At 34.5% G+C, this 13,439-nt stretch overlaps 3 protein-coding genes and 1 pseudogene across 4 annotated transcripts; 2 read left to right on the forward strand and 2 right to left on the reverse strand.

The window, feature by feature from the left end:
• Positions 1 to 383: 383 nt before the first annotated feature.
• On the forward strand, positions 384 to 1,906 carry LOC120180724 (neurofilament medium polypeptide-like). Of its 2 annotated transcripts, XM_039186019.1 has the most exons (2): positions 384 to 1,349; positions 1,521 to 1,906. In XM_039186019.1, the coding sequence occupies exons 1-2, from the start codon at positions 504 to 506 to the stop codon at positions 1,824 to 1,826; spliced, it is 1,152 nt and encodes a 383-aa protein (XP_039041950.1). In that variant the 5' UTR covers positions 384 to 503; the 3' UTR covers positions 1,827 to 1,906. The 2 variants fall into 2 exon arrangements, with proteins under 2 accessions (XP_039041950.1, XP_039041949.1); XM_039186018.1 differs by having other exon boundaries at positions 384 to 1,906.
• Positions 1,907 to 2,352: 446 nt separating this feature from the next.
• On the reverse strand, positions 2,353 to 2,965 carry LOC120180725. Its single transcript, XM_039186020.1, has one exon. The coding sequence runs from the start codon at positions 2,879 to 2,881 to the stop codon at positions 2,387 to 2,389; it is 495 nt and encodes a 164-aa protein (XP_039041951.1). The 5' UTR covers positions 2,882 to 2,965; the 3' UTR covers positions 2,353 to 2,386.
• Positions 2,966 to 6,243: 3,278 nt separating this feature from the next.
• Positions 6,244 to 9,860, forward strand: LOC120180632 (annotated as a pseudogene).
• A 1,292-nt stretch (positions 9,861 to 11,152) lies between these two features.
• LOC120180634 (1-aminocyclopropane-1-carboxylate synthase 3-like) lies at positions 11,153 to 13,064 on the reverse strand. The gene is made up of 4 exons (XM_039185928.1): positions 12,877 to 13,064; positions 12,514 to 12,648; positions 12,234 to 12,394; positions 11,153 to 12,116 (listed from the first exon to the last, which is right to left on the reverse strand). The coding sequence occupies exons 1-4, from the start codon at positions 13,015 to 13,017 to the stop codon at positions 11,153 to 11,155; spliced, it is 1,401 nt and encodes a 466-aa protein (XP_039041859.1). The 5' UTR covers positions 13,018 to 13,064.
• Positions 13,065 to 13,439: the final 375 nt, after the last annotated feature.

A 13,439-nucleotide genomic window follows, 5' to 3' on the forward strand; every position in this document is an offset into this window, starting at 1 on the left:
AGACATATATATATTCACAGTTTTCTACCCTATGTGCTAACTCAAAACATAGGAATATGTAAACACTCCCATTAGTGTTTGCATTCATGGACCATTCCAATTTAGGTCATAATTATTTTCATGTTATTTGTATGAAACCATAGGATACTTAGTGTCTGTTTGTCCACGTTAATGCTAACGTGATTTGTTATAAATCGATAATATTAATAATCAAATTATTAGTTTTAAATTTTAGTTAAAAAATAAAATATTAGTCAAAAATTAATGACTTTTTGTGTAGTTTACCCAAAAATCTCTCTCCGAACCACAAACCCCCAATAAAATATTGGCAATTTCGTAATTAATTACAAATGCAATGCTACTTTGTCTCCAACAAAAAGAGTCATGAATTCAGTCTTTTTCAGTCCGGAAGTAAATGGAATTCAAATCCGCCTTCATTTAATTTCTCTTTGTTCCTGATTTTTTTTTAATTATCGCTTGAATCTATTTTTTTCTGTTCTTTAATGGAGGAGCCTGAGAAAATCAATGGGAAGAACAAGTTGTCTTCTATTCCGTCAAATTATGTAACTCTCCTTCAACTGCAAGAACGATGGAATAAAGAGAAAGAACAAAAGCAGAAAGGAAAGGAAGAGGAAGCAGAACCTCAACAGCAAGAGCAAAAGGAAACAATTTTTGAAGAGCGAGTTGATGACGAGGTTTCTGGAAGAGCAGACCGTAAAAAAGGGCGTTTTCCTCGATTAAATCGGGATCATGGGAAGCGTGTTGCGGAAGGGAAGCCCAATGATGAGATAGTCGTGGCGTATGAGGATTCCGACACAGAGAAGAAAGGCGAGGAATTGAAGAAAAAGAAGAAGAACTGGAGAAAAAAGAAAAGGAACGGGATGAAAGAGAAAGCTAGGGCAGCTAACGAGGGGGAGGAAGTGAAGGGACGTGCTGGTAACGCGCTGCTGCCTACGAGTGTGGAGATTAATGAAAGAGAGGAGGAACTGATCGATGATGAAACTCACGCTCCGAAGCTGGCGAGTGCTGAGGAAGTAAATGTTGACGCGAGAAGGGAGCCACGACCGAGGATCATCCGTAGAACCTATTGCCCTAAGTCGGAGATTGGACGGAAGTTTCGGGCAATGTCGATGGATTGCGAGATTATCACAGGGGTCCACGCTCCGAAGCTGGCGAGTGTCAAGGAAGAGAACTTTGAGGCGAGAATGGAGTCACAACCAAGGATTAATCCGAAAACCCATGGTCGTACGGCGGAGATTGGACGGAAATTAATGAAAAGGGGTGAGGAGATTAATGAAAGGGCGGAGGAACTGATCGGAAATGAAGCTCACGCTCCGAAGCTGGAGAGTGCTGAGGAAGTAAATGTTGACGACGCGAGAAGGGAGCCACTACCGAGGATCACCCGTAGAACCCATGGCCCTAAGGCGGAGATTGGACGGAAGTTTCAAGCAATGTCGATGGAAGGCGAGATTACAACAGGGGTCCATGCTCCGAAGCTGGCGAGTGTCGAGGAAGAGAAGGTTGAGGCGAAAATGGAATCACAACCGAGGATCATTCCGAAAACACATGGCCATACGTCGGAGATTGGACGGAAATTCCAGGCGATGTCAATGAAGGGTGAGATCAGAAGAGGGTATTATCGTAGATATGGTAGGCAAAACGTTGATTTCAACCACCGTCGGCGCAATCCGGAGCTGAATAGGACATATTATGGAGAATTTAGTAGGCGTAGAGAGCTGAATCAGGGAAATGAAGTGATGGTTTGGGTTAAGAAAGGGGAAGTTAAAGATCAAAACGTCAGTGGAATTAAAATCTCGAGTTGGTAATCAAGGAAGTAGATTGATGGAATTTCAATCTCTTGTCTGTTTTTTCATTCCTGATGAATTGCAAGGTTCTTTCGTTCCTACTTGTTTCTTCATCTGTGATAAATGCTAGGTTCTTACATGCATTTGCTTTTATTTTCATGATGAAACTGTTAAATTTTCGTACAATTTACCGAGTATTTTTGGTTGTGGAAGCATTTTGCCATTAAGTTAATACTGTGAAGTGAATGATTGAGAAATTATGTAACATTTTACAGACAATGCAATGATCTGGTAATGTGTGGCTTTCAGCTGATTTAGAGAATCTTTTGAGCGCCTTTTGCTTGGCACTAATTTCCCATCTTTTAGGTGATTGAATGGTGTCTCTAAAAAGAGCGATCAATGGAAGCCATTGTTGAATGATTTAGGAGATGCTAGTTTGAGCTTTGAAATGTCATATTATTTGTGCAATGCCTTGCATTTGATCAAATTTCTGGGCATGTCAGGTTTGCTTTTAAGTTTTGGCTATACATTGTGCCCTTTTTTTCTCATGTACACATACATATATCTACATATAAAATAAATCACGCCCTGCCAGTGTACATGGGAATAGGTTCCTGATGCAGGGGTTTGATACCTAACTTGCTCTTTCTCTCAACAATAACAACATCGTTGTCTTCGAATTCACAAGGCTTGTCTTCATCAATTCTACCCATATTCTTTGGCAACCCTCTTGATCTCATCCTCATCCTCATCCTCGATTGTTTTGGAGGAAACATATCCATTTCGTTCCCACGACTCAAGCTTGGAACAGATGCAGCCCTGATAAGCTCCCTCAGAACAGCTTCTTCCTTGACATTAGATGTAGATGTTGCTGATGATCTTTCACTAAAGCTCCTCGGCAACTCATGGTATTGGCCCGGGAAGTAACCGGGGCATTCCCCGTAATTGATGCTTGAAGCACAACTCGTCAAAAATCGAATATAACCATCCCTAGCTTTGCGCAGAGCTCTGAAAGGAGCTTTCAAGCACCGAACAAACTTGTTACAAGATTTTCGACTATGCCCTTTGCTTTTCATCCCGAATGTTAAAGATTGAAGTTCTGGAGATTTGATGATTGTTTAATGGTAAATGGTAACATTAGCAAAATGGGACAATGGTAATCTTGAAGAAGATTTAGGGTTTTATTGAGATGATTAGGAAGGTTTTTGAAGTAAACAAATATTTTCACCAATAAACAGGAAGGTGTTGACGTTGGTTCAACATAAAACTATCAATAGGAAGGAGATGGCGTTGGATTTGAACAAACAAATTCATTTGGATAAGAACAGAATTGGCGAAGCCGTCTCGTTATTACAAACATGACATATGTTACAGTCAGCTGTATTTCCCCCCCCCTTTGTTTTACGTAATTTATAGTAAAATACGGTAAAACGATTCCTTCTAGTTTATCAAGTTATCTATTTATGCAATTCAATAATGAATTTGATTGGCATTGGTACCACACCAATTCAATTCATAAGAATATTAATAAACATTGATAAAAAAGTAAAAGTTTAAATTAAAAAGTAATTATATTTTTTAAAGATTATTATTCAATACATTATCGACAAAAATAATTTTATAAGAGATCATGTCAAATATTTCATTATTTTTTTTAAATATTTTTTTATTAATCCGGGGTAAATACAAATTAGTATATGTTCAAAGATAATTCCCAATCATTTGATATTAAACCCTCGTTCCTCTGGTATCCATGGTGCTCAAATTCGGAACCTCAAAAAATAACAATAATTCCTTCAACACTAAAGTCTCTTGGTTCGTGTTATTTTTAAGATTTTTTAAATATACTTATAAAGATATTTAATATCATCTTAATAGTAATACGCTTTTAAAATCAATTATTTTCTTGAACAGTATATCAAATAATTAATTATAATATTTTACAAGAGCCACATCCTCACGTTAAACTCCATCTACATCCCTTAATATCTTTATATAACCTTTAAAAATCTAATTCAACTTATATTAAATTTTATCAGATATATATTATTTTAAATTGAATATTATATTTTAAAGGAGTTTTATAATTATAATATTTATCTCTTTTAAATATAAAAAGCTATTTCAACTCAAATTAGATTCTATCATTCATATATATATTAAAAGAGTTTTATAATTATAATAATTATCACTAAAGTATATATGGCGAAATTTATAATTACAGTAATTATAAAATTTATTTTATTTAAATTTAATATTATATGTATAATATATATTCATTTTAACTAAATATTGTATTTGTGCTCAATAAGTTTATACGCATGTAATTCAGTTTATAATTGTTCATTTCAACTATAAGATGTGACCTTATAAGTTCATGTAACATTAACAGTAATGCAATGAGTAACATCTAATAATACATTAATGCTATCAAAATTACAAGAAGTTATGATTCGATACCTTGTTGTGATTAACTTTTATACATCAATTTGTCCTTTGTATCTAAACTGAACACAAGTCATGGACTAGTCATACATGTATAATCTATCTAATATTTCTTGATATCTGAAGGAAATTATATAAATGAATGACTATGATATTTCATAGCAATTTATTCGAGCATGGTCATGCATCTTATAGTCTCACTCAGTTAAGAAACCTAAGATATTACTCTATTATGTAGGAGGGACAAATCATATTTTGATCAACCATATCTCATTACATAAATCGTGATAGGTCCAACATCAATTTTCATAATGCAACTTGTTACGGTACACGTTTAACTATATCAAAACATGTGACTCACAATGTTTGAAAAATGATAATATCAACTCTGGGACCATACATATAATTATCACTATGAATAATGTTGTGTCTGTCACATAATAATCCAAGAAACATACTCATAGTGGGTCAGTCAAATATATTACACATACCTATATATTAATTTTGATATTTCTATGTCAATGATAACACTTTGTCATCAATCAATTACACGTTAATCTTAATACATTATTGTTGTCCAAACCCACAATAATATTTAACTAAAAACTTTAAGAATAATCATTCTCATGACTTTATTGTAGTTCATTCTATTTATGTACACAAAATAATAACTGAAATAATAATAATAATATCTTATATTAATAAAAAAAGATAAAATTAAATATGTCATTGCAATCATCTCATGGTTAGTCTTTGAATACACTCTAACAATATATTTAGTGGATATTTGATATTTAAGAATGTATATTTGAGTTATTGATGATAAGGTACGATTTTAGGGTTTTTTTAAGCTTAAGGAATGTCATTATGTAATTTTAATAAGTTTTTTAGTTTTGAAATTGGACATTAGAATTCAATATCCAAAGTGTGGATATATAAATTGAGGTGTCGTCGATCAAAATTGTACTTTGGTCCATAAATTGAGGTGTAATTGCATAATAGAATCTCATGGTTGATATATGTGTCATTTAATTCTTAATTTAACATTTGGTTTTGATTTGACTTCAATTAAATTTCAATCAATTAATATGATACATCTGTTTTTTTTCCCAACTAGATTAGATTGAAAGTGTCACACAGAGATGATTGGATCTCATCAGAAAATGCTTGTATCAACTTGATCACTTTAGTAGGTAAGAAGAGAATGATGCTTAATAAAAAAAAATGTGGTATTTTTTCCCTTCTTTCTATTAAAAAGCAATTATAATACAAAAATTGAATGAGAAAAATAAAATTTTCAGAATTTAAAATAGAATCACATAGTTGCTTTGTTGAGTCCCTCAACTATTAAAAGTTATAAAATGATCATTCGATTATTCATTATGTTCCAAACTCGTCATTTTTCATTAAAAAATTAACGACCGTCTGAGTTGGACGTTAACATGTTAATTGAGATATGATCAAATATGATCTCATAATCTCAAACGACTTCATATCTCAGTCATAGGTTATAGTCCAACTCAAACTCACGTTAAATTTTTAACGAAAAAGGATGAGTTTGAAACATAATAAATAGTCAGGTGATCATTTTGTAACTTTTAATAGTCAAGGGACTCAACAAAGCAAGTACGTCTAATTAAGAGATCATTTTGTAACTTTTAATAGTCGGATGACTCAACAAAGCAATATCTTATAATCAGAGTATTATTTGTGTACTTTATCCTACATTTTATTATAAAATATTTTTAACATTAAATATATAAAAGAGTTAAATTGATAAATGAATCAAACTAAAAGAAAAAAGAAAAAATCAAACCCCAACTAAACCTAACCATAAACTTATATGTATTAAATTTAACCCCTAATATTATCGCTTTTTTACAGTTAAACTTGATCATTTTATTTAACTGAAAAAAAATATTTTTCAACATAAAATAAAATCAAACGCGTCCATAAACCGAGCCTAAAAGGCATGCAAATGCCGAATCATTGAATCCCCAGACGCCTATTTATACCCTCAAATCCTCCCCTTGCGATCGATATTCTACATTACCGTTCTTCCCTTTTGTTTGCTTCAGCGAGTCATGGGAGTTTTCTCCCAACGACGACGAGAGAAGAAGAAGAACCCAAGACGACGTCGCCCTGTTCCATCGAAACTTTACAACAACCCCCACAACAACAGAGAACTTTTGTTGTCGGTTACACCCTTACTTCTAAGAAAGTTGAGAGCTTTTTACAACCAAAACTCGAAGGTTTAGCCAGGTGAATCTTGGGTTTTATTTTCCTTTGGTTTCTGATTTTTTGGCAACTTTGTTTCTGGTCGATCGTTTCGGAGTTTAATGTGGAAAATGAAGTACTAGTTTACATTATTAACATCACATCAATCATTTGAACTTCAATAAGTCTATTACTTTATGAGACTATAGTTTATTGCGGTGATTACAATATACTAATTCCAGTTTTGTCATTTGGAATGGATGTCTGAAGATATGTACAAAGTTATAGAATTTCTGCTAGCAAAGATTTTGATTTCGGTAATATTATAAGGCTTGTTGAATTTGCTGCTACTTTTACTGAAGTCTATACTTTTAAGAAAAACCTTGAACTACCTCCATGGCTCTAAATTTTAATTTTAAAATGGGTTCTTTTGCGATGTTGATTTGTTCTTTCTTTCCTTTTCTATAACTGTGTAAAATGTTGGAACTGGTGCAGGAATAAGGGGATATCATTTCTTCCAATTGATCATAGCAGGCCTCTTTCGGACCAAGGTCCGTTTGATATTGTGTTGCACAAGGTAAGTGAACATATTTCTTGATATGTTTAACTGTATTTTCTTAAATTTCATGATGAAATGAGAAAACACATGAAAGGATGCAAACAATAACCTGTGCATAGGTGGCCTTACATTAATATGAACCATTTTTATTTTTGATGCAGATGGCAGGAAGAGAGTGGCGCCAGATTCTCGAGGTTGGTCCAAAACTCCAAATCCTAGATCCTATAGTTTCTGTTTTCTTTTGAGACTGATGGTATCTTGGAATGATCTAGTATGACCTATGAATCCAGTTTTGTTAGATACATGTATATCTGTTATATTCCTTTTGATGAGTGTAGGTATTGAGAATAACTAATTTGTTCTTCCTATGCTATATATTTTCTCTATCAGCTTTGAGTTGTAATAAACTTTACCTCGGTGAGCTTGTATTGATATTGATTTGGAAATGGTTTCGTGAGTTTTATGTTGCTTAATGTTTGGAGAGGGGTGTACCTTTTCTTTTTCCTGGTATGTTTATCTCCTGACCTGTTGCTTGGCTTTCTTAATTATCTTTTAGCCTGTATGAGCTATTTTCCAGGTTTCAATAGTTCATTTTAGGCATGAATTTAGGTGGATGGCATTCATATGTTGCAATCAGAGGTTGATTTGTTAATCACAGGTATTATGAAGTGTTTGTTTTGGACATAATTGGCGTTAGGTATATTAAAAGTTAGTTAATAGAAGTTTCTGTTTTAAGGGCTATTTTTTGCTAATACTGGATGATGTTGAATCGAATCCATTGTACACTCTCTGATCTATAACTGCAGGAGTACAGACAAACACATCCAAAAGTCCTAGTTCTTGATCCTCCAGATGCTATAAAACATTTACAAAATCACCAATCAATGCTACAGTGTGTCGCCGATATGAATTTATCTGAATTTTATGATAACTATTCTTTTGTTGACATTAGAACTAAGTAGGAGTTGGATTTTTTTTTTCTTCCCCTCTTTTTCATGAAGATCTCAAAACGAACTCCCTAGCCAATCAGAATTAATGTTGATATTTACCATGCACGAAAAGTTGGTGTTCCTAGGCAATTAGTCGTTAAAAGATACGCGTCATCCATTCCTGAGTTTGTAGCCGAAGCTGGGTTAAGACTGCCCCTTGGTATGCCCAATTTTTAGTGTGTTGTTTTATTGTTCTATAGGGTCCATTTAGGTTATACATAGTTTAATACTATTTGATGTCATCTGTTCGTTATGATTGAGATCTGCATTGGGACCAAAATTGTAGAGATGTTTTGTTTAGATCATGTTCCCAAACCATGTTGTTATTTATCAGGTTCCAGTTGTGCTCCTATTTTTCATGGCAATTCTTTCTTATCAGACTTCATTTCCCATCTGTTTCGGTTGCTAAACCATTGGTTAATGATGGAAGCGCAAAATCACATGAATTATTACTTGCTTATAATCGATATTCTCTCCAGAAACTTGAACCTCCATTTGTTTTGCAGGAGTTTGTTAACCACGGTATGTGACTCCAACATTTTGTATCAACTTAAGAGCGATACAGTTTCCAACTTTAATGAGCAATGCTTAAATGCTGTAATGTTTTTTGTCTAAAGTCCATAGGAGGTGTTCTCTTCAAGGTTTTTATTGTTGGAGAAGCCATTAAAGTGGTTAGGCGTTTCTCTTTACCAAAACTAAACAAGACCTCTCAAACAATGTTGGTGTTTATAGATTTCCCCGGGTTTCTTGTGCTGCTGCTGCTGCTGATGATGATGTGGATTTGGATTTGGACCGTAGTGTAGCTGGTATGATGTCTTATCTAAGAATACCCTTTCTCCTTCGCTTATTTCATGATTTTTTGTGTTTGTTCTTCAAACATGAATGTTATCACGTTACTGAATTCAGAATCTATTTTAAGGCATTTTCGTGGTTGGCTAAGGTTTTCCAGTTAATTTTATCAAAAACCCTGCTTTGATCCATGTTGCAGTGTGAAACAGTGTCTTAAGCAATGTCTTTAGCTTCTTTTTCAAACATTTATGTTTTTCCTTCCATTGCAGAACTTCCTCCCCTGCCCTTACTTGAAAGACTGGCCAAAGAACTTCGTCAAAAACTGGTATTTTTTTTTTAACTTGACAATTAATCGTTTGTTCTTTTTGCATCTTACTTATCTCTAAATAACTTTCTGTTGTTAAATGTAGGGTCTTCGGTTATTTAACCTAGATATTATCCGTGAGCATGGAACCAGGGATCGTTATTATGTCATAGACATCAATTACTTTCCTGGCAAGTGATACGTCAATTCTATAAGACATCATAATGCCAGTTTTATACATGGTTTATAAGAACAGTGTGTTCTGAGGCGTGAAATGGGAGAGAACAGATTAGAGATTTCATAATTGGGGCTTTGAATACTATTGATAAAATAATGGAGGTGTTATTGACTTGCTTTCCCAATTGTTTATTGCAGGGTATGGGAAAATGCCGGGATATGAACAGATGTTTACAGACTTCATCTTGAGCCTTATGCAGCAGAATCGATGAAAAAAAAAGGAAAATAGGAACAAAAGAATGATCAACCTTCGATACGTGCTCCAGTGACAATAAGAGTATATGTCCGTGACCCGTCATAGGTATATTTAAGTTTTTCATATATCTGGATCTGTCTTCTCATGTCGGTATATACGTATCTGTCAGCCATGCCAAAAGTAGAGTTGGAGCAGCCATGCCAAGATGAGGATTGGGGATGCTAAAAGATGGCAAAATGTTCTGAACTCGAAGGCATCTATGATGCAGCAGATGGAAAAGAGTGCAATTCAAAGCAGGAAACACCAAAATTTTGAGAGTAAATTGGGGCTGGTATTACCAAGTAGTTGTTAAACAGCTGTTTGGAAATCAACCAATGGTGTGGTTGACCAGACAGCATTTGGTGTATCTTTGTCCTGTATTAATGGATGAAGAGCCTGTCAATTTTGATTCCTCCAAAAATGATTTTGATCCTATTCAATTCCAATTTAGTATTATAACTCTACCATAACGATCATTGAATTATAGCAAGCGAGAAATTGCTCAAGGAATGTCAGGTGGCCACAATAATTTTCATAATAAAATTGTACAATGAAATACGAGACAATTGACTTAATTTAGTCTGCATGGCCTAAAAGGTTTTTGGCGAATTGTTTCAAATTGACACAAATTAATGTCGTTTTTAGTTAATTTTAACATTATTTCAAATGTAAATTGATATCTACGTGATTTTAGTCGTACATGTGAAAACGATAATGGAACAAATAATTAATTCGTTGGTGTTTTTTTTTCGCGGAACCATTAGAGATGAAAAATATTAGATACGTCGGATTTTGATTCGATTCAATAAAATCGAATTTATAATATCAAATTTGTGACAAACATTTTAAAATAGTCAAAATCAACTTTAAGGTATACTTGTATCGATCCACTTAGAATGTTTAATATTCTAAGTTTAGGGGGTTTTCCCGTTCTTGGAACTCAAATTTCAGGACGTATGAAGCACCACAACCACTCAAGACAAAATTAAATATAGTCTTTTCTCGAATCAAAGTCAACCTACCTTGCTATGTATCCATCCCTAAAAGCTACTATATTTATGTATATAATTGGTGTTTTCTTTTCTTTTACTCATTCTAAGTTAAATTCATTCCCACTTATTACCAAGGTTTCATATTTATCCATCATGTTTATTATCCACGACCTTTTGAAAAATAACAAAGATGCATATGGTATGCCTATTCAGCCTACACACCAAATCAGTAAATACAACAAAATTTTGAACTACAGAACAATGGCAGAGAGCATATGATGTCAGAAATTAGAACAATAAAATGATATAAGATAACAGAAAAGCTTACGAAAACAATCATCGGTGTCATATTAGAATCATTTCCATCCTACAACAATTCTTGCATACAATCATACATCAACTAATCAAACACAGATACACATAATTGTGTACAGATAAGCAAATGATACACATAAATCCTTTTTTATAAACCCTCCAAAAGAGGTGATGCATTATATCCTAGAAAAGGAAGTTTAACTATTACAAGTTGACGTATTATAAAATTTAATAAATCAAACTAGAGATTATAAGATAATAACACCTAGTAACGCTCTTGCTCTTCACGATGATCTTCTGATGATAGTTTACGAACCCAGTTGCTGAGTAATCTCCGACTGAACCCACCCATATTTTGCTGGTAATTAAACCTTGAATGTTCTACGAAATTCTTGATTCGTCGCAAGGCCACTTGAAGTGTCGATTGGTTCATATTCGCAAAGCAAACTCGGAACCACCCCGGTTCATTGCAATGGAAAGATGAACCCGGCGAGATATTCAACCTGACTTGGTATAAAATCTTCTTCCAGAGATCGGTTTCGGCTTCAAATGTGTTGGAAGATAACATATGTCTCATATCAACCCAGCAGAACAAGCCGGCGTTGCTTTTCAAGCAATTGATACCCGATCTTTTAAGCCCTGAAACCAGCATCTCTTTCATTCTCTTAAGCCTCTTTTGATTCTCTTTCATGTATTTGCTCGTGAATTTCTTGTTCGCAAACATGTAAGAGAGCAGGTACTGAGTCTGCGACGAAACGAGTCCGAAACTCGACATCTTGGTGGCCGCGTTGACGACGGTGTGATTGTTTGAATAAATCATGCCGACACGAAATCCAGGTAAACCTAGATCTTTGGAAAGGCTGTAAACGATGTGAATGCGGCTCAAAAGATCGGTGTTTCTTTTGAGGTTACTTCCCATTGCGGCTTCTATGATGCTAATGAAACATGGAGAATCGAACACTGTGCCTGAAAAGACTTCGTCGCTTATGAGGTGAATGTTTTTGTCGATGGCGAAACTAATGAGGTTCTCGAGTTCATCTTTAGTCATTGTTGTGCCCAGCGGATTCGAAGGGTTCGTTATTAAAACGCCTTTAACTCTGAGGTTCAGTTTTTGCGCTCTTTCGTAAGCTTCTTCAAGTGCAAACATGGAGATTCTGAATCCATTTGAGCTTGTGCAATGTATTGGAACAATTTTTACACCAGTCCTCCATCTTAGATCCCTGTCAAACCTAGAAACATGCATATAGGGGAAAATTATCTTTTCCGATTCTTCGTTTTTCTTAAAGTATTCGAGTTCAATATTCGAGTACCATCGGAGTATGAACTTTATATGATTTCGAACTTACCCAGGGTAGTATGGTGTGGGAAGAAGGATGGCTTCCCCAGGATCCGCCAGGCAAAAGATTAAAGTCTCGTTAGCTGCAGTTGCACCAGCAGCAAGCACCAGGTTCTTGGGATCAAATTTAACCTTGTTTCCTCTAATTTTTGCCATGTATTCCACCAGTTCCTATACAAGTAAAGCAACCATATCAAACATACGCACAAACATATGTTTTACATCGTTTTGTAACTCAAATGTATGGATCTTTCTTGTTATGGAAAGGTTAAAATGATGGGATTATATACATTTTTGAAAGCAGGCATTCCATGATAGTCTTGGAAGAGAGCAAGGTCCCTGAATACGGACTCTCCATCCTTATTCTTCAGCCCCATGACGTCGGGGTTTATTCGTAGCCATGGTTCCACGAGGTCGAAAGAAAGCTGGAGAGAAAATGCACGTTACCATTTAGTTTATAGATTGTTTTTTTAAAGAAAAATAATGCATGAAATAGCAAAGATACTATTGGTTCAGTTAGCAATGAAGTTTAAACGTACAAACTTCAAATTAAAAAAGATTTTATGCATGAGAAAAGGAAAAGTTGTCCTCGTCTTTTAAAAGGTTGTTTAAACTAATTTGAGTGTAAGAAAGAATCTAGAATTATATCTCACCTGATTCTCGGCAAGCCCCATCTGAATGATCCCTGCTGGATTTTCAACTTCATCAAATGGGTTCTTCTCATAAACCTGCCACCCCATAAAGTATGAAGAATCCTGTCCATGAGAATTGCAGCTAGCTCTACTAGACAACATCTTTCTGGGTTTTTCAATGAAAGAGAGAGGTAGGTGTTTAGTTCTAAAGGCTTTCGAGGAAGTGAAGGAAAATGGAAGAGATGATGTGGAATTTATAGGGGGGAGAGACACAAAGTCGACAATATGAATATTTTTTTTGGTTTGTATATTTGACGGTGCGTTTAGCTGATTCTTTTGACCGGAGAGTGTTGTAGTTGGGGTAGTGACGTAGTGTACTCCTGGTTTATATTTTTTTTCCTTTTTCTCATCATTTTGGTGTGCTTTCGTAACTCATTTTGTCTAAATCCATTATTTGTAGTCCAAAAAATATATATTGCGTTTCTTTCTTCAATGCAATAAACTTAAAACTACATATATATATATACATATATACATATACATATAAGAAGGAAAATAGACAAATATTGATTAGATCAATTATT

This window comes from Hibiscus syriacus, unplaced genomic scaffold (assembly GCF_006381635.1).
Source record: "Hibiscus syriacus cultivar Baekdansim isolate YM2019G1 unplaced genomic scaffold, ASM638163v2 tig00112498_pilon, whole genome shotgun sequence".
In the NCBI taxonomy this organism is placed as follows: Eukaryota; Viridiplantae; Streptophyta; class Magnoliopsida; order Malvales; family Malvaceae; genus Hibiscus; species Hibiscus syriacus.